This window comes from Nuphar pumila, chromosome 13 (genome assembly GCF_984573655.1).
Source record: "Nuphar pumila chromosome 13, dmNupPumi1.hap1.1, whole genome shotgun sequence".
NCBI classification, from domain to species: Eukaryota; Viridiplantae; Streptophyta; class Magnoliopsida; order Nymphaeales; family Nymphaeaceae; genus Nuphar; species Nuphar pumila.
In genome coordinates this window covers 99655378-99677101 of record NC_143261.1, presented here as the reverse complement: position 1 = coordinate 99677101, position 21724 = coordinate 99655378, and the positions used below count along the sequence as shown (strand labels likewise).

The window sequence follows — 21724 nt, the reverse complement described above, 5'->3', positions numbered from 1 at the left end:
GTCATGAAAATGGCACGAATCTCGATGCACTCCGGAATGGATACCAAGGACCAAAAATACAATGTATTTGAATATGTACTCACCATAGATGTAACAAAGGAACACAAGAATTATAAAATAAATAATTTCATTAAGAATGAAATTCAAATAATACACAAAGAAATGTAAAATTACAAACAACCTGACTTCAAACACTCAAAAGTCAAAACCCTATAAACTACCCATCACTCGCTCAACCCATATGCTTGCAGACACCCACACCTTTATAGAAAGAAGAGAGAGAAAAGGGAGAGAAGGGAGTGCCCTTCTAGCTGTTGAAGCTAGTCCAACGGCTAGAAGAGAAGTCAAACTAGGTTGACTAATATCCTACTCAACCTAGGTTGACTAAGATATATATATATATATATATATACACACACACACACACGTATGTATATACAATGGCGTAGCTAGGATTGGTGTGATAGTCGGGGGTTCGGGGGCAGCGGCCCCGATTTTTTTTCGAGATAAAATAAAGAATGGCTACAATTATTAATAAAAATCTATTTCATATGGACAAATCAAACTATTTGCTGCAGTCAGGGCTGGACTAGGACTGGGCTACAAAAATGGATAAAAATCTATTTCATATGGAATCAGGGCTGGGCTTTAAATTTTTTTTTTTACTGTTCCGGGAGGCAGGACTGGGCTACAGCCCAGTCCTGCCCCCCCCCCCCCCCCCCCCCCCCACGCACACACACACACAGCTCCGCCTCTGTGTATATACAAAGAAAAGGACATCCATCTTAACAGTGATTAGTTCTGGTGTATAACCTCTTCCAAAGCAATATAATTTGGAGTTTTGGGCCATCTACATGTGCCAAAATATGTGTGGCGCATGCATTGGATGAGATTGTGTGGCTCATGCATTGAATAAGACCAGCACTTGAAACAACTTGAGAAAGGGGGTTTCTCCTGGCTAACTATTGCTTACTTATGCCAGGCTGAACAAGAGTCCACTGAACATCTGTTATGGTTCTGCCCCTTTTCAGAAAGCTTTTTGCACAGGGCTGGCTGGATATCGATTTCATTCCTCAAACAGTAGGTGTCAGTAAAATCTCACTCCAGCTCAAGAACCTACTTGATGATTTGAACTTGAGCCTGTGTTTTCAAGTTTGGTTATGTACATGAGCCAAGCTGAAACATTGCAATTCTTGGCTCATTTAAGTAAAGCTCCTGATGTAAAATATAATAAAGCATCCATATTTAGAAATGGATTCCCATATGATTTTGCTAGGTCAAGGTCTCAGTTGGTTGGATATTGGTTTTTAATGGTGATCTTGAGGTGTTAAAGCCTGTTGTCTCCTTTTTCTTCATTTCTTCCCAAGGGATAAGTATTATTTTTTTTGAACAAACAAGGGATAAGTATTATGTTTTAAGCACAGAGGGCTTATGGGTTCTTGGCCTCAAGCCATGCTTGAGAATGCATGGCTTTCAATGAGCTGAGGCACAATAACTGATGCTTAGGTCAGATTAATAGATATTTTCCCCAATTACATGTCCAGGTAAAGTCAGATCTACAGCAAAACCGCAGACTCTGGTCAATGGTAAAACCCTGGCAACGTACAAGTAACATTGGCTTCTCATGGAGAAAATACGACCACAGATTAGGTTAGTAGCATGATCTGTTCAGATCTATGTCACATTGGTACTGGAAATTGAAAAAAATATAAATAACAACAAAAAAGCTAAGAAAATAATAAGTTTTGTATTATTTTTCTTTCAAAAGTATAAATAACCATGTTTTAAAGGTTTTAAAATATAAAAGAAACAAAAAAATAGGAAATGCAAACTTAAAATAAAAAAAATTCTCAAAAAATGTCGCGATATTTTGTTTATGGCGATATTTTGAAAATATCGTGATATATTCCCGATATTATCGGCTACCTTGAAATAGCTGATAGTATCACGATATTTTAAAAATATGGGCGATATCAGTGACAATGATATATATATATATATTAAATATCACATAAATACAAAATCTGTCTAAAATATAAAGTTATAAACTGAAAATATAACTATAAATTATAAATTAAATACAAAATTGTATGTACCGAGGGTAAAATGACATGTCTAGGTGTTGATGTGTGTCCTCACGGGGATACATGTGTCGACACGGGTACAGACGGCAAAATGGAGTGTCCGGGTACCATAGGTTCAAATTTTAGCATGAAACTGTCGGACAGAAGTATCATGCAACTGTATGGTAATGATTCCAAATTTTCAATACTGTATAAGCATATGGCAGAACTGATTGGTGAAAGACACGAAGTTTCAAAAGATGGTTCATGAACTGTAAGAAATGAGAAAAAATAATATGAAAACCCACTTTCTTCTTAAAAGGAACAAAAAAAAAACGAAACTGACCTGGTAGACTAGTTGATGACACCCTAGTGGGTCGCCTAGGGCCATGACAGCTATAAGGCACTGGGCTTGTTCGACCGACTAGGCTGCTCAAGTCATCAGTCGACTTTAAAAAAGTGATAAATAAAGGTCAAGTGGCATACTTGTTACACTACTAAGGTTATCCTATCATAGGATTTATATTACTAAACAAAATGTATCCTGTCATAGGATTTATATTACTAAACAGAATGACATACGTTGAATGGTTGTACTGAATACTGGAATAACAATGTCTTCATGTAGGAGCTTCTTGTTTCATATGTTGATCATCAACCCTTTTTTTCTTGAAATGAGTTGGCCATCACTTGCAGACATTGTCAGAGTTGTGGTTACATTTCCCTGAAAGTTTGGTTTCCAATTTTGCTGCCTATCTGATATATCCATCCTTTGGCAAAATTGAAGGCTGAGGAATCGGAGATGGAAGATCAGCTTGTGATATTCCAGTCTGAGGTGGATGCGGCAGCCTCAGATCTTGAGAGGTAAGTATGGTTTTCACGCTGTTAAATACAACCTTTTCTTTAGGGATACAGTCATCACAATGTCTCTATTTCAGGCTTAAAGGGGAAGAGGATGTTCTATCTGGCGAGATATCAGCAGCAAGGAATGCTTTAATTGAAATCATCCAAGAGGTGTAGATATAGTTAATGTGTATCATAATTTGTGTGGATTGTGTACTGATCACCTTGGGACCAGGTCCATGCGTTTCTGATTCTGGATATTATGCAAGCCTCTTGTTGTGCGGCTATGTCACATGGGTGCGGGTATGGGTATGGGTGGGACACGGGTGCAGAGCAATTTCAAAATTTTTGGACACGGGGACATGGCTATATATATATGATAAGATTGTAAATTTTAAAGCAAAACTAAAAAAGTAATTATATTGAAGTAACAACACAAACTTACCAAAATATAACACATAAAGAAGCTTGTGAGTGTGATACCGTCTTGGATCTGGGCTGGGTCCGGATCCGGATCTGGACCCGATTTGAGTCTAAATTAATTTTAATAAATGGACAAAAAATAGACTCTGTCAAAGTTGACCGAGTCCAAAATGTGGACGGACTCGGCCCCGGTGCTTTGACCGAGTCCGACACTTAGTTGACTGTGTCCGAAGCCGCACCCGTGTTGGGGCGTGTCGACGCGGGTGCATCGACCTTTTAGGCGAGTCCGTGTGACTTAGTTGTGTGGTTTCTTCCATATCTGTATTTTATGCTAAACTATCTATAAGTTGAGCCTATAAGCACAGGCTCCAGGCTGCCTCTTTATGTGTGCATGTGCATGTGTGTGTCTGCACGTGTGCATGTTCATGTAGAAATCTTTTGTTCTGCTTTTTGCAGGAAAAGGAAAAAATGTGTGTATAACACCTTGTATGCTAGCGGGAAGCTCATATATAGCTCACCATGGTTCATCTTTTTCTTTCAATGAATGCCCCATTCCATAATGTTATATTTTGCAGCTTTGGCAAATTAAAAAAAATCATACTTATATGCATGTCTACTAATTAGGTTCTTAAGATTTCATGTTTCTGGTATACCGTTTCTTTGTTCTTCTAAGTACTAGGGAAATCCTTTATATAATTGTGCATGTTTTGCACCACTAAGCTGCTTGTTATTTTATTCAGTCTGCCAAATTTCCTTCTAGAAACACAGCTGATAGTTCTTAGTTCCAATTCATTATCAAAAAAAGGTTTTGTTTGTCTCTTGATCTCACATTCTTGAGTTTGTTCACTCTCACACGTGTAATAGTATTGAAATGTAGTTCAAATAATGTAACAAGGTTGTTCTTTGCCCATTTGATCTTGCAGATTGAAGAAAATGAGAAGAAAAAACGTGACATAAATTTTCATATCCATGCCCTTCAGCGACAGAGTACTAATAAGGTAGAGTTCCTACTCATTACATGTTTCCAACTTCTTCCTACGAATCATTTGAACTTTATAATATGTATATCTTGTGCTGAATTTATGCTTATCTTGACATTCTGTCTCTCTCTCAAACTCCAATCATATCTATATACTGTGATGGGTTTATGCTTCCCTTTCAGAATTTGTTTGGGGCAAACTGAGGTTCACTTTTTTCTTCTGCTAACCAGTTTTACAGTTCCATTGTGGCTAAATCAATGATTCTCACATTGATTGTCACCACTATGTGTATTTTAGTAAATTTGGATAATGATAATTCTTTGTTGCTTTCTGGAAGCCTAAATTATATATGTTCTTCATTTATCCATATCAGTTAGCTTTACTGGTTGGGAACCACCAGGCAGTGAGAATTTGTTTGGACAAAATAATGTAATGAATTACTAATATCTATTAAGGGTCGCAGGAGATATTCTTTATTGATTTGTCATTTTATCCTTCAAGATTGATTTGAATAGATATAGTTCCCTGTGAAGAGGTCTGATCAATTGTTGGAAACTTTCATTGTCTCTTACCAGCTTGATTTGATTAGCCTGAAATTTGAAAGATAATGAGATCTGTTCTGTTCATGTCAATGTAATATGGCCAATCCGTCCATGTTCAGCATTAAAGGAAACAGATCTTCCCATCTTCTTTACTCGAAACCAAGAGCGACTTTGAAAGACCGTAAATAACCTTTGGCTGCAATATCATACGGTCCTTCATGGATCAATTTAAGTTCAACACGATGGATGGTTCAAAGTCAATTGTGCATTCTGAAAATGATGTTTTTTTTTAAGGTAACGGCTTTTGGTGGTGATAAGGTGCTGAATTTATTACGAGCTATCGAGAGACATTACAGAAAGTTTAAGAAGGCTCCTATTGGACCTATTGGGGCACACGTGGTGAGTCAAACATTTCATGGGCACAATGTCTAATTTTTTAGTTGGCATTTTCTCCTTTGAGTCTGATATGTCAGCTCTATGTACCTTTGCTATCATATTTTCCTTTTAATATAGATGAAAGCCATTGCAATTTCAAATTGATATGTTTGCAAATGTCAGTATGTTGAGTAAAGGATAATGCATGTTTGTAAAAAGATGATTTTGTGATATTGATTCTTGAAACTACATTAGGGTAAGTTTTTTCAATTGTAAAAGTATGAGTAGGGTTCGTAGATGTGGGTTATGAAACCCACACAATGTTATTGCCAGGTCTAGAACTTGCATTGGAGGCTGCTATTATGAGTATGTTTTGCTGACTTTGGTTTTGGATTTGGAACACTGCAATTGCTTTGGAACTGAACATAAATAGTTGTTTCATGTGTTCTCACAATACATCAAGTGCCATTTTTCCTTGAAGCTGTCTTAATTTGGCCTGTATTCTTGGTAATGGAGAAATTGTGGCCGTCTAATTATCAACACATTGGCAACAAAATAATTAACCTTGTACACCTATGCAGGATATGTAGTTGGATTTGGAGGTTTCTTCAGTCTGCTGCTTTTGCAATTTGTGCAAAGTTTTTTCAGCTGTTTTTTGTCATACATGTGTAATATGCTTTAATTCTTAAAGCAGGTTATTGATTTCTTGTCTTACTCTAAAACATGAAACTATTAATGTGCATAATATTTAGGAAGGTTTAGTTGATATTTATTGTTTTGATTCTCTTTTCGTTGAACCTTGTACAGTTGGTTTATCTTAAGCATGGCTGTACTGCTGGATAAATTTTTGAGAGATCATCCCTGTGATGGTTTACAATGAACACTATACTCAAAGTCCTGTTCTCCTTTTATTTGGAATATTGGTCCTGGAAATTCTCATTTATTTCCTAAAGCTAGCTTCTTGCGAGTAGAGTAGAGTAGAGGTAAAGGTTGCATGCCCGTGCAGGTGCAGGCAAGCTTGTGGATGTTAACAAATTTCTCAATTTCAAATAACCTCTAATGAACTTCAGAATTCCATGGTAATCATTTTTGTCCTGGATCTATGTTGGAAGCTTGATTTTTTTTGTGGTAACAAAAATTGATAAGCCTCTCTCTCTCTCTCTCCACACACGCACACGCACACGCACACGCACACGCACACGCACACGCACACGCACACGCACACGCACACGCACACGCACACGCACACGCACACGCACACGCACACGCACACGCACACGCACACGCACACGCATGCGCATGCACATGCATATACATATACATATGTATATCTCTACATATGTGCATGTATCATGTATTTATGTATATATTTATGTCACATAGGCACAAACACGAACACCAACATGATTCTAAGCATAGTCACTTGTATCGTTAACAGTAATTTCTTGGCGAGGGTATTTCTCAGAGAGTTTTTTAAAAGTTGATAAATCTCAGGAATATCTCGGCAATATATAAAAAATTAAATAAAAATTCTAAAAAATAAGTAAAAATGCAGAAAATAAAAAAATGAAAGAAAACTAAGATAAAGACCTTAAAATAGACAAGATAAATGGATAAATAAGTAACTAAGTTAGCAACTAACAACTAACAAACAATCCCCAAAATGACCTTTTTAAAACCCTTAAAACACGTTTCTATTTTTACTTCCTATTTTACACTTCAAAACTTTTTAAAACCCCACTTTTAAAGTTTTGAATAATCCCCAAAATGCCTTTTTTTCAGAAACAATCCTTATCGACACTCTGCTAATATATATATATATATATATATATATATATATATATATATATATATATAAACCGAAATACCCCTGATGTGTATTTCGGTCTTTTCATTGAATAGGCGTCAGCCCATTAGGGGCTGATATTTTTATTTCTTTTGTATTTTGTTTTTTTGTACTTTTTGTCTTTTTGTTTTTTTACTTTATTCATGATAGGGACAGCTCTTTATGGCTGTTGGAGCTGCCCCAACAGCCACATGGGGCTGCCCCCTTTGGCCTTCATTGTATTATAAAGAGGCCCCTTTGGCCTTGTATATTTTCAACTCTTTCAAGAGAGTCTCTATGCAATAACAAGTTATTTGACCCTTGTGTGGGTGGTGCGATTATTCAATCAAGTATTCTACTTGATTGAAGTGTATTCTTTCTTGTTTTTTGAGTTGGATCCATTTTATTACATGGTATCAGAGCTTTAGTGGTCCAAAAGCAATTTTTTAGAGGAAAGATCGTGATAATATCAAGAGGTGGATCGTGAGCTTGACGAATACAACGAATTGTGGATTGTTGCATCAGGAAGCACATCATCTCTCGTATTACATTCTCTTTCTCTTTCTCTTCTTATCTTTACTCTCTCTACCTCTTCTCTTCACATTGTAAAGAAATGGAGAATGAGAGAGAAGTAATAGTCTTCATTCCATGGGGTTTGGTGGACGTTACCAAAAAAAGTGCCTAAACTCATTCTTACAAAAATTGAAAATGGGAAGAAAGTTGCTCTTCAAGGAGAGGAAATGGATAAAGCCGTTTCTGATTATTAAAAAAGATGAAAAGAATGGAGGATGGGTCATTCTAAGATAATTGGGTGGCTCATCAATAGTGTGGACATCTACAAGTGTTCTAGTTTGGCGAAATTTGATTTTGCTAGTGATGCACGAAAATATCTTAAAGACATGTATAGTCTTAAGGATATTGCACACATATGTAATGTCCAAAACAAGGTAAGAACCATGACTCAAGGAGAGATGGGCATTAGGGAATATTATAATGCACTCTCTCTTCTTTGGGATCAATTGACTCTTCTTGAGCCAAAATGGCATTGCCCACAAGATGTAGAACTCCGTAAAAACCAAATTAAAATGGAACATTTCTACCAATTTATTAATGGTCTTAGACCCGAATTTTAAGGAACCAAGTCGGTTCTCCTTCATAGGTATACCATCTATAGTAGAAACCTATGTCACAGGGATTCGGCTAGCAGGGTGCCGCAGACGCGGGTGCGGCACCGGGTGCGGTCAACCCGATCTTGGGTGCGTTGACCGCACCCAGGATCATTTAGGTCCTTTTTTTTGGATTTTTTTTTTAAAAAAAATTGCCCTATGAAATGGGCTGCGGAATTTTTTTTAAAAAAAATTCTGCTGACAGCTGGTACTGCTCCTGCTTCTGCCTTTTCAATCCAGATCCTTCTTTTTCGTAAAGGATTTTCTCTCTCCATAATAAATGATAATGATGGTGGTAGCCTTGTTGATCCTTCTTTTTCGTAAAGGATTTTCTCTCTCCATAATAAATGATAATAATGGTGGTAGCCTTGCTGGCTATTGGTATTCACTGTTCTCCTGACGAGATGGGTGCGCTGTCGTGCATCTGTATATAAAATGAAATTTGAATAATCCTATGTCGTGGCAGTGGAGTCGTAGGCCTCATGAAGACTCTCTCTCCAACAAACCACATCAAACCTTGCGCTTATATTTTTTTTCGTGAAGACCAGGGAGTTTCAGACATGATTGAATCATGACAGTCAGCAGAACGCAGCAGGCTGTTGCTGGGTCGATCAGATTGCCAATCCTTTCGTTTCATCAATTTTGTCCCGTTGCCTCAAAGTACACAACAAGCAGAACGTGGGTAACGAGTCTTCAAACAAACACACCAGCAAAAAAAATTGGACCCCCAAGCCGCGTCGGGGGAACCCCCCCTTATATATATATATTACATTTTTGCCCTTACCGCACCCCCGCACTCGAGTTTTTTGGAAGTGCCGAATCCCCGCACCCATGTGACATAGGTAGAAACTCTTGATGAATTGACTATGGAGGAAAATAGATTGAAGAAACCTTCCGCTTCAAAAGATAAAGAATCCATGCTTGCCATGTTAAAGCTCGGTAATCATATTAGAAGCTATAAAACTCCTCATTTTATAAAAAAATGAGAATGGAAGAAACCCCAACAACTATGAAAGGAATGAAAAGAGGAGTGACCATGAATACAAAAAGATGAAAAAATAATTTGCTATCATTGTTATGAACGGGGACACATCAATCCTTTTTGTCTCAAAAGAAAAAATAATGATTATAAAGAAGACAAAAGAGTTGCTTTGGTTGAAAGGAATGATATAGACGACTCAAAATGCATTTGCTCACTCTCTTTGGCTCAACTAATGGAAGCGCTACAACCCATGTTTAAAGCTCAATCTCCCTTTTTTTTTTGGAGTGACCATATCTATAAGTGGTGACCATGGTAAGACCTCTTGGATCCTAGACTTCGATGCTTCTTTTCATATGACTTCAAATGAGTCCTTATTGTCCGAATGTAATTTTAACCTAAATGACTTTTATGTTTCAACTGTCGATGAAACATCCTTAAAAATCAAAAGTTTTGGGATTTTTCAAAGACCTCCAATCTTTCACATGCCAAATATTAGAGTAGTATCAAAATTAAATTTAAATCTTTCATCGATTTCTCAAATTACGGACCATGGTTGCAAAGTACTATTTTCATCTAATGATTGTCTAATACATGATCTCTAGTTCGGAAAGCTGATTGGGCGAAGCCATAGAAGGTGGGATCTCTATGTCATGAACAATCTTGAGTTATCAAAACAACATTTTTGTAATTTTGTGAAAAAGAAAGATATAGAAATTTGACACGGAAGACTAGGACATCCTAGCGTGATCAAATTACACTTGTTTCCATTTCTTTCAAATTGTAAAGAAAGAGATTTTGTGTGTGAAGAGTGCATTTTTGGCAAAATGAAGTCTTTGCCCTTTGGACCAAGACATCTTATAACTAAGAACCCATTTGTGGTAGTACATTCAGATGTATGGGGACCGGCTCCAGTTGTATCCAAGGGAGGAGTATCCTATTATGTTGTGTTTGTAGATGACTATAATTGACATTGTTGGATATTTTTTCTAAAACAAAAATCTAAAGTATTTGATTGTTTTAAAAAATTTCATTACTATATCAAGAATCAATTTAAAACTAATATTTAAATCTTTAGAACCGATAACAAGGGAGAATTTGTGTCAAAAGAATTCAAAAATTATCTTGGCCTAAATGGGATTGTTCACCAAAAATCGTGTCCATACACTAAAAAAAATAGACTAGCCGAGAGGAAACATAGACACATTATTGAGACCACTAGAACACTTGTGTTTAGAAATGTTTCGAAAGTTTTTTGGGCCGAAGCCGTCCTTACAGCAGTCTATTTGATAAATAGACTGCCTTAAAAAAACATTAAAAATATTTCTTCTATTGAAAAACTTTTTAAAACATCTTCCGATTATAAAAGGTTAAGGGTCTTTGAATGCAAATGCTTTGTCCTTACAAATAAGAATGATGAACTTTCTCCAAAAGAAATCCCTTGTGTCTTTCTAGGCTATGCCGAAAACCAAAAGAGATATAGATGTTATGACATTGAAAGAAACAAATTGTATGTTTCTCAAAATGTTGCTTTTCTTGAAAATGAAATTGGTTTTAGCAAGAAAAAAATTCAAGAAAGTTGTGACTACTCGTTTCTTTTTTATCTTGTCAATGAACATGAAAGGTGTGAAAATATTCATGACACACATGAGAGTGAAAATGAAGACACGCATAATGGAAATGAGAATATGAACGGGGGTCTTAATAATATAACCTATCTCACAATAACATACAAACCTATGCTCGATGTACCAAAGATTGTCCATCATGTGCTTTAGAAAGATATTCCCAAAATCAAGAATTAGATTCTTCTAGTCTTAGAAAATCTATAAGAATTTCAAAAGCTCCTAGTAGATTTGTATTCTATGATTCCTTTGAACCTTGGTATAAATCATGCCTAATTGCCATACACTCATATTTCGAACCACAATCTCATCATGAGGCTAAACATCATAAAAAGTGGATTAAGTCCATGAATAATAAATTAGAAGCTTTGGAAAAGGCAAAAACTTGGGAAATCCAAACATTACCTAAAGAAAGGAAAATTATAGGATGTAGATGAGTCTATAAGATAAAAACCAAATACAATGGAACATTAGAACGATACAAAGTCAGGTCAATAGCTAAGGGATACAATTAAGAATATGAAATAAATTGCGATGAGACACTTGCCCCAGTTGCTCGAATAACCACTGTTAGAACTCTCATTGCTATAGCATCGATTAAAAAATAACATATATTTCAAATGAATGTAAAGAATGCGTGTTTGAATGGTAATCTGGACGAGGAAGTTTACGTGGATCCTCCACCAGGCTTGAATTTAGTACACAGGAACTCTTCGGTTGCTCAAAGCCTTGTATGGCTTAAAACAAGCTCTCAAAGCTTGGTACGATAGGTTAAGTAATGTGATGACACAACTTTATTTTAAATCTTGTTTTATTGACACTGTGTTGTTTGTTAAGTCTTCCAATACAGGAACAGTGATTTTATTATTTTACGTAGATGATATGATAATCACATGAGGTGATAAACAATGAGTTAATCATATCAAATATGTGCTTAAACTAACTTTGATATGACAAATCTTGGTTTTTTGCGATATTTTCTTGGAATAGAAGTAGTTTACTCACCTCGTGGTTATTTTTTGTCACAGACTAAGTATACAACAGAGATCATTGAAAGATCAAGGCTCTCGGATGAAAAACAGGTTAATACTCTGGAGGTCATAAATACCAAAATGAAGACTGTAAGATCCAACTCCCTACAGACAAATGATTGAAGCTTTGTCTTATCTTTCTATTACTCATTCTGATATATCTCATGTTATTCATTATGTTAGTCAATTTCAGTATGCTCCCATTACAGTGCATATGCGTGTTGAAATGAGAATTGTTAAATATATTAAGAAATCCATTAATCATTGATTGTTTTTATCATCTTCTTCCTCATTAAAAGTCATTGCATATTCTGATTCTGACTGGTGATTGGATGTAAATGATAGGCGCTGAACCATTAGTTTATGTGTGTTTGTAGGTGATTCCCTAATTTCATGGCGATGTAGAAAGCAACAGAAGGTGTCGCTTTCCTCCACTGAAGCTAAGTATCATGCCATGACAACAACCACATCAGAATTAGTATGGTTGCAGCAACTACTACAGGACTTAGGAATTCACATTGCAGAACCCTCCAGACTATGTTGTGACAACAAGAGCGCAATCTATATTACAAGCAATCATACATTTCATGAGAGGATAAAAATATTGAAATGGATTGCCACTATGTTCGTGAAGAATTTTTGAAGAAGACCATCACATTGCCTTACGTTCCCTCAGAGTACCAACTAGTGGACTTCTTTACTAAAGCGCTTCTGTCACCTCGATATCATTTCCTCCTTGGCAAACTCTCTCTTATTTCACCATGAGTTCGAGGGGGGGGGGTGTTAAGATTTTATATATATATATATATATATATATATATATATATATATATATATATATATATATATATATATATATATATATATATATATAAACCGAAATACCCATCAAGGGTATTTCAATCTTTTCATTGAATAGGCATCAACCCATTAGGGGCTGATATTTTTATTTCTTATGTATTTTGTTTTTTGTACTTTGTACTTTTTTCTTTTTCTTTTTACTTTATTCGTGATAAGGACAGCTCCATATGGCTGTTGGAGCTCTCCAACAGCCACATGGAGCTGCCTCCTTTGGCCTTCATTGTATTATAAATAGGCCCCTTTGTTCTTGTATATTTCAAGAGAGTCTCTATGCAATAACAAGTTATTTGACCCTTGTGTGGGTGGTGCGATTATTCAATCAAGTATTCTACTTGATTGAAGTGTGTTCTTTCATGTTTATTCAGTTGAATCCATTTCATTACACACTCTTTGGGGATTTTCTTAAATTTCACCCAATAGTTGAGATTTTTTTGAAATCATTCCATTTTTATTAATAGAAATTAATAGTGATTTTTTTGTTTTTAAAATCCTCTAATTTCATATTTTTTGAAAACAAGATCTTTTGAAAAAAAATCACTAAATATGCAAAACTCATCGATTTGATTTGGCTGTTGAACCAAATCAAACCAAATTTTGAGGCCAAGGTCGTTTAAAAAAAATTATAGTGATTTTTCCAAATTTTTATCTTTAATAAATTTGGAGCTTTTTTAAAAAGCAAAATCTGAAAACAGACAGTTTTCTGTAGCAATATTTATCGTGAGAAATATAAGTTGCTATATTCTCGATATTATCAGCTATCTTAAAATAGTCGATAATATCACAATATTTTCAATATATCAATGACTCTGATTCTAAGATAACATACAAATTCAAAACATTTTAAAAAGGACATCAGGGCATGTATACATAGGGGTGGCAAAATCTGACACGACCCGCCTACCTGCTTCTTAGGCGGGTTCGGGTTTGGCTTAAACTGGTTCGTGTCGTAAACGGGTCGACCTGCCTAACCCGTTTATTAAACGGGCCGGGTTCGTGTTAGGGGTATGCCAACCCGCCAACCCGACTGACCCGTTTAATAAACGAGTTAGGCGGGTGGGTCAACCTGTTTACCCGAACCCGACCCGCCAACCCGTTTTCCCGCCCCGCTAACCCGCCCGCCAACCCGGACCCGACCCGCCAACTCGTTTATTAAACGGATTAACTGTGTCGTGTCGGGTTACCCGTTTAATAAATGGGTCGGGTTCGTGTTTGCCACAGCCGACCCGTTTAATAAACGGGTCGGGTTCGTGTTGAGGTATGCTGACCCGCCAACCCACCGACACAACCCGCCAACCCGACTCGATTGCCACCCCTATGTATACACACAAAAGCTATATAGTTACGGAAAATAATTAAGATCTATTTAATATTCAAAAAAATTAAGAATCGAGGTTGTATTAAAAACATGTAATAGATTAGGTTATAGTTTTAAGGCTATGTCACAGGGATTCGGCTAACTAGGTGCCGCACCTGCGTCGATGCGACGCGGGTGCGGCATCTGGTGCGGTCAACCTGACACTGGGTGCAGTCAACGCACCCAGGGTCATTTATGTAAAAAAATGACGTCGAGGGGGCTCACTTGAAGAAGAAGAAGAAGAAGAAGAAGAGAGGGAGGGAGGATGGTGGTTGGGCACGTGTCTAAAGAAAGGATGTTGGAAAAAGGAGGGGGTGGGCACTTGGCTAAGGCATGTACCTTGCAAAGGGAAAGGGAGTTGACAGTTGTCATTTCAGTTCTAAAATTTGAATTAAACTTATTTATTTATTTATTATTTTGCTTGGACAATTCTGCCTTTGGACTCGTCTTGACTGCATGTCTAGGTAACTTGACTATCATTGACTGTCTCCAACCTGTGTTGTGTTGTACACTGTGTGAGACATTATGTATGTTCTTGTCACCCATGACACTAGATCGGTGTGTCCGTGGTCCGTGGTCCGTGTTGCGGTGGGCAAATCTTACTGGTTGTTCCTAGCATTCTACTTTGGATCTGCTAAATTGGTTACATGCATGATAATAATCAAACTAATAAATGATTAAAGCAATTAAAATGTGAAAAATAAAATAAGAATAAGAAATAATATAATGACAATTTTTTTATGAAAATATTGCTTGAAAAATGGGAGAATTGTTTTCCTAAAAGATCTAGTATCTGAAGCTCCTTTAGTATGATAACTTTATATATATATGTGTGTGTGTGTGTGTGTGTGTGTGTGTGTGTGTGTGTGTGTGTGTGTGTGTGTGTGTGTGTTACCCTTCTCTTCAAATTTCCTGGTCTTTTAGCAATTTTTGTTGTCAATTTTGGATTTAACTGAAGATGCTGATTAAATACTTTTTTTTATTGTGAATTGAGGTAGAACTGATAATCTTTCTTTTCTTTTGTAGGCCTTGGTAAGAGATGAAGTTTGGGCTTTGGCCATTGAACATGCTATTGGGAGGCTTTTAAATGCTTTTATTGTTACAAATCATAAAGATTCTCTTCTTCTTCGTGGATGTGCCAAGGAAGCAAACTACCCCAACCTTCAAATCATCATTTACGACTTTGATAGGCCCTTGTATGCACTATTTTGTGCTTGTTTCTGTTTAATTTGGTCGATGAATGGACTTACAATTCTTTTCTCCCATTAGTGAAGAAAACTTTCATGGGTTTCTCATGAATTGGGCTATTGATGCAGGTTGAATATTCCAAATAACATGCTTCCCCAAACCAATCATCCAACTACTATGTCTGTCATCCATACTGAAATCCCAACAATAATTAATGTGCTGGTGGATCAGGTTGGTGTCTTGACCTGCATTTTCCTGATTGATTAATTTAAATTCTGACTTTTCAGTAATTTGTTTGGCACGTTTTTGTATGATTTTTGCAAGGCTGCCAGGAAAGGAAAAGAAACACGAAACGGGACTTTTCTAGGTTCATGTGAAACGTGTGTGCATGTTGTATACACACACATGCACATATACATGTGCATGCATTTATGTGTACACACATACACGTGTATGGATGTATCTATCTATATATATATAATATAAATATAAATATATATTTGTATATATGTATACAGATGTGTGTGTGTGTTTTGTTTCTTAATCGGCATTGTTGGCCTTTAAAATATGATAACAAGAATAACCGACCCCCTTCTAAGGTGATTAGGTCTATCCCTTGATTTGGGCCTAAATGTGGCAGAATTTAGTCAGAATCACTTCAATGATCCTATGGTTGAAACCTGCATTTAGTGAGCATAATTCGGAAAAGAAAAATGCATGCTTTACTTCTGACCAAGGTTGTAAGTAGTGTATCATAAAAAATTAGCAAAAATTGAATATCTTGTGTATCATTACCTGTATCGTAGCGTATCTTAAAAAATCATAAATTTTGAATAATTTTTTTTCAAAAATTCCAAAAAAATCAAGAAAATCAGCAAAATAGCAAAAAATATAAAAGAATCATAACACATGAAACAATAATGAATTGCACAAAATACAACCCTAAAATAACATATAAAGCCTTCATGTTTAGATGAGATGCATAAGACATAATCAAACATCAACTAATATAGATAATATTGCACGAGTATCTTACAAGAAAAATGTAAAATATTAAATATCTTGCAATTAAGAACGTGCTAAAAGACTCATACTTTCAAATTATCTCTAATGACCTCTTTTGCCTTATCCATAACTTCATTGAAATAATCCATAGTTGGTTTGTTTTCACTGTCAACCAATCGAAGCACCTTCACCAAAGGTATAGTGATTCTCAACAACTTCACACATGAATCCACAAAAATGATGGAAATGCACTTTTACGTGAGAAATACTCAAAAGCCCCCTCCCTTACGCACGAATCGACACCCAAATCGCTCTCATGCCTCTTAGGGTGCGTGAGTTCTCTAAAAGCCTCTACACAAATGAGAGAATCAGCCCTAGGGAGGTCTTTAAAACCCAAAATTAAAAAAGTCGAGTTTCGACCCTTTTAAACTGTCACATAGGTGTTGGTGCGGATATGGGTGTGGGTGCGTCCCTTAAAAAAACTTGGGTGTGGAGAGGGTATATATATAATTTTTAAGTTTTAAGTTAACACTAATGAAATAAAAAAATGTATCATATCATAAATGCATCATGAATAAATTCATGTAATAAATCAAATTAACAATCTACAATTGCTATTGCTCATCAATAAAAAATAACACCACAATTAAGTTAACCATAAATATATTATGGTTACGCTAAGTGAATTAAGAAAACAAAAAACAATCAAGCAAGTCAAGCAAAAAAAAGTAAATTATACTAATAAAATAAGCAAACAATCCATAAAATAAAATAAAATTTTCTTTATCCACATTTTTCGTCATTAAAACAAAAAAATTGTATTGAAATAAAATTTATAAAAAAAAGTTGGTGGAGCTCAGAACCCAACCCAAGCTTAGGTTCAGTTCTGTTGAACCCAGGCCTGGGTTTGTCAAGTTATATGTATAAATTCATATATATATATATATATATATAATTAATAATGTAATTTAGGTTGCCCACCAGGGGCATTTTGGTTATTTTGTATATGTTAGAAAATAGGTTTTTCTTTATTCTTTTAATTTTTGTATTTTATCTCATTATGTAAGGGCATTCTTGTAAAATGCCTTATTCATTGGAAGCCTCCCAACGCCTATTTGGAGGCTCTTTCTTGGCCTCTTCTTATCTATAAATAAGTACATGCTTAAGGCCCCTTGTATTGGCAAACTTCTTTGAAGCTCTTTCATGAATAAATTCATTATTTTAAGTGGTCTCTCTTTTGACATTGTATGCACTCTTGTGCTTGTGTAAGCCTTGGTGCTTTTTGGATTGTCCTATAGTGGACTTGTGTATGTGCACTTTGTGGGAGACTCGTCAGTGAAAGAATGTAGCAATCCCTAACAAGGATTGTTTCTTCAACACTCACAAAGAGAATTCACGAATCAAAAGCATTCACAAAAGAGCTCAAGCTCATACACAATACCCAAAAAAGGGTATACATAAAATGAAAAATAATATTTCATAAATTCGGGAGAGAACTCCCACAATAAAAGATAATTTACAAGGGGAAATAGTCCCCATATTTATAGAGGAAATGAGAGGAGCCTCAAGGGAGTCGTTGGACTCCCAACTGCTCTATTAGAGTCGTTGGGAGTCCAACGGCTCCCTTGGGACTGCACCTTTTTGACTAGTCAAAAAGGTGAAGCCTATGTATGTCCTAAAATAGGGATTTTAGTTAGTTCTAGTTGGGTTTTAACTAGAACTAATCAAACTAAAAACTCACTAGAACAGAAGAAAAAATATTACAATGAATTACATGAGCTGTCTATGAGATTAGATATTTTAACACTCCCTCTCAAACTTACGGTTGGATACCTGAAAGTTTGCCTAAGAGAAAGTGAAATCTAGGAGCAACAAGAGGCTTGGTGAAGAAATCGGCCAACTGATATTCTGAAGCAACATAAGGAAGATTGATGGTGCCGCGCAAGAATTTCTCCCGAACATAATGACAGTCCATTTCTATATGCTTGGTGCGTTCGTGAAATGTCTGACTGCTTGCAATGTAGATATAATTCTTGTTGTCACAACAGAGGTTTGATGCTTCTGAACTTTCAACTTCCATGTCGGAAAATAGTCGTCGAAGCCAGATTACTTCTATGGTTGTGGTAGCCATTGCCCTGTATTCAGCCTCTGTTGATGAAATGGATACTTTCTGTTGCTTCTTAGATCTTCATGAGATCAAAGTTTCTCTCAAGAAGACACAAAAGCCTGTCGTTGAATGACAATCATTCGGATCACCTCCTCAATTTGCATCAGTATAAGCAAGAAGTTCGAGATTAGAAGAAAAATAGACCTCAAGAGATATAATTTTTAATATATGTGATAATTCGCAAAACTGCTGCCATATGGATAGAGGTTGGAGCATGTTGAAATTGACTGACTCTATGGACAACATGTGCAATGTCAGGTCTTGTAATGGAAAGGTATGACAAAGCCCCGACGAGTTGTCTATATGGAGTTGGGTTTTCAAGAGGTTCTCCATCATCACTCTTCATCTTGACATTTACAACTTCTGGAGTGTCCACATGTCTTTCATCTGAAATGCCTGACCTGACAACAATATCTCAAGCAAGCTTAGATTGTGTTAGCAAGTATCCTTTAAAAGAATATGCAACTTCTATACCAAGAAAGTACTTTAAGAAACTCAAATAACTCATTTTAAAGTGAGTTTTGAGAATTTTTTTAATATTACACACTCTCTGTTTGTCATTGCCAGTAATGATCATGTCGTCGACGTAGAGGAGAATAATGATAATTGCATTAGAATTCTTAACAAACAAAGCAGTGTCAATAAAACAAGATTAAAAACCAAAATCAAGCATCACCTTGCTAAATTTATCATACCAAGTTTCCAGTGCTTGTTTAAGTCCATACAGGGCTTTATTTAGGCGAAGAGTTTTTTCTTTAGGAACATCAATTACTGGTGGTGGATCTATGTATACTTCTTCAGTTAAACTACCATTTAGGAACACATTCTTAACATCCATTTGATATATGGACCATTTCTTTATAGAGGCAAGGGCTATTAGAATTCTAACTGTGGTCATTCTGGTTACTGGAGCAAAGGTTTCCTCATAGTCTATTCCATATTCTCGAGAGTACAACTAATCTAACCTTGAACCTCTCAAGACTGCCATCGCTCTTAGTCTTTACTTTGTATACCCATCGACAACCAATTGATTTCTTGTTAGGTGGAAGATCTTGTATAGTCCAAGTGTTTGCCTTTTTTACGGCTTCTAATTCCACTTGCATGGCTTTAACCCATTTCGGTTGAGTTTTGGCTATAGCATAACTGGGAGGTTCTTCATAGGAGTGAATTAAGGCTATAAAGGCTTGAAATTTTGGCGAAAAAGATTTGTATGACAAATTTCTCAAGAACTTTTGAGATCTTAGTAGATTTTCTAGTTGAAATCTTTGGTTCTGGTTCTACAGAATACCTCTCAAGGGCACATGGTCTTTCTGAGTTTCCTCGTCTAGAATATTGAATGTACTCTTGGTTAACCCTAACTGATTCAGTATGAGAGATAACATTTTGATCATCTTGCTCAATGTTACTTTCATCATTCTTTGAGACTAAATCCAATAGAAAGGAATACTCATCTGTTTCTGCGGACTCTTTGGTTTCAAATGGGCTCTCATTTTTCAAGAAGGATACGTTGCTTGAAACATATAATTTGTTATCTTTAAAGTCAAAACATCTATAACCTTTTTGATGACTTGCATATCCTAAGAAGACACAGGGAATAGCTCTAGGAGAAAGCTTATCATTTTTATCTGAGAATACAAAACATTTGCACCTGAATACCCTTAACCTAGAGTAATCAGGAGTTTGTTTAAAAAGCTTTTCGATTGGAGAAATATTATTCAACGAAGAAGAGGGCATCCTATTGATGAGATAGACATCAATTAAGGTTGCTTCATCCCAAAAAAAATTTGGTACTTGATGTGACATGAGGAGGGTTCTTGTTGTCTCAATAATATGCCTATGCTTTCTTTCAGCTAGGCTATTTTGTTGAGGAGTGTAAGGACATGACTTTTGATGTATAACTCCACATTGATTTAAATAATCTTTGAATTCCTTTGATATGAATTCTCCCCCTGAATCGGTACGAAATATTGAGATATCCTCTTTAAACTGATTTTTGACCATATTATGAAAATTTTGAAAATGCAAGAAAACTTTGGATTTATGTTTAAGAAAATAATTCCAAGTATGTCGTGTAAAGTCATATATAAAGATAACATAATAAACAAACCCACCTTTTGATACAATTGGTGCAGGACCCCAGACATCAGAGTGAATAAACTCAAGTGGTCGTGTAGAAACAAAGGTTCTTTTCGGAAAATGTAGTCTTTTTATTTTTCCAAGAATACATTTTTCACATGTAAAGGTTTCAAAATTACAATTTTTTCCATATTCGGAAAGTATTGAATCTTGGATATACAAGGATGTCTAAATCTTTTGTGCAAAAGATCCAAATCCAACTTTTGAACATTGCAACATAGTGTACTCTTGGGAAATTCCAAAAAATCCATGTAGTACAAGCCTCCTTCCCTATGACCTTCCCCAATTAGCTTCTACTCGACAATCACGAGAGGAGAAGGAAACATTACACACATAATCAATTAATTAAGATACGGATAAACAATTTAGATTAAGTTTGGGTATATATCTAATTTTTGGAATACGAAATTTGTTTTAGTTTTGAGAAGTATTTTCAAAGCATCCTATTCCCTTGATCTTAAGAGAAGTTCCGTCGGCAGTCAAAATGTTTGAACCACTTGAGTTATGATATTGAGACAATAATTCTATGTTAGGGGTCATATGAAAAGATGCACCGAAATCAAGAAGCTAAAGGGGTTTACCTGGATCAGAGATGCTTACAGAAGAGACCGTTGCTCCAGTAGATGGGGAAGCTCCTTTAAGAAGTGGTTGAAGTGCCTCCACTAGTTGAGATAGTGACATGCTTTCAATTGATGTTTCTTTTGTCTCTTGCTGGGCTTCAACGGTAGCAACCTTCTTTTTATAAGGCTTCTTTAGCTTTGGGCAGTACGTCTTGATGTGCCCAGGTTATCGACAATAGTAACAAATTATTTCTTTTCTTTTCACCTTACTTCTGTGTTTCTCATCATATGTTCTTCCAAAATGTGGAGGTTTATATGGACGAACATGATTCCCGGGTCTTGAAACTGCTAAAACCGAGTCATCATCATTTTTTGAAATTCTTTTCTTCAGTCGGTTTTCTTCCATACTCAATTCTTCAATTGTGTCTTCAATAGAGGGGACCTTTCCCCGATGAAGAAGTGCCGATTTGGTTGTCTCAAATTCTGGTCTTAAATCATTGATAAATTTTAAAAAATGCTCTGCATTTATTTGATTTTGGCGAAGCTCTATATCTTGTGGACAATGCCACTTTGGTTCAAGGAGAGCCAATTCTTCCCATAG

At 36.0% G+C, this 21724-nt stretch overlaps 1 protein-coding gene across 2 annotated transcripts in view; it reads left to right on the top strand.

Moving 5' to 3' along the window:
- Window positions 1–21724, top strand: part of LOC149819433 (structural maintenance of chromosomes protein 6B-like) — an 83476-nt gene that overhangs the window by 23385 nt on the left and 38367 nt on the right. For both annotated transcript variants that reach the window (XM_089984673.1, XM_089984672.1), the window contains exons 10-15: window positions 2851–2927; window positions 3002–3077; window positions 4253–4327; window positions 5146–5250; window positions 15094–15263; window positions 15384–15486. In XM_089984673.1, coding sequence (XP_089840799.1) covers window positions 2851–2927; window positions 3002–3077; window positions 4253–4327; window positions 5146–5250; window positions 15094–15263; window positions 15384–15486 — 606 coding nt within the window. The remainder of the gene's footprint in view (window positions 1–2850; window positions 2928–3001; window positions 3078–4252; window positions 4328–5145; window positions 5251–15093; window positions 15264–15383; window positions 15487–21724) is intronic.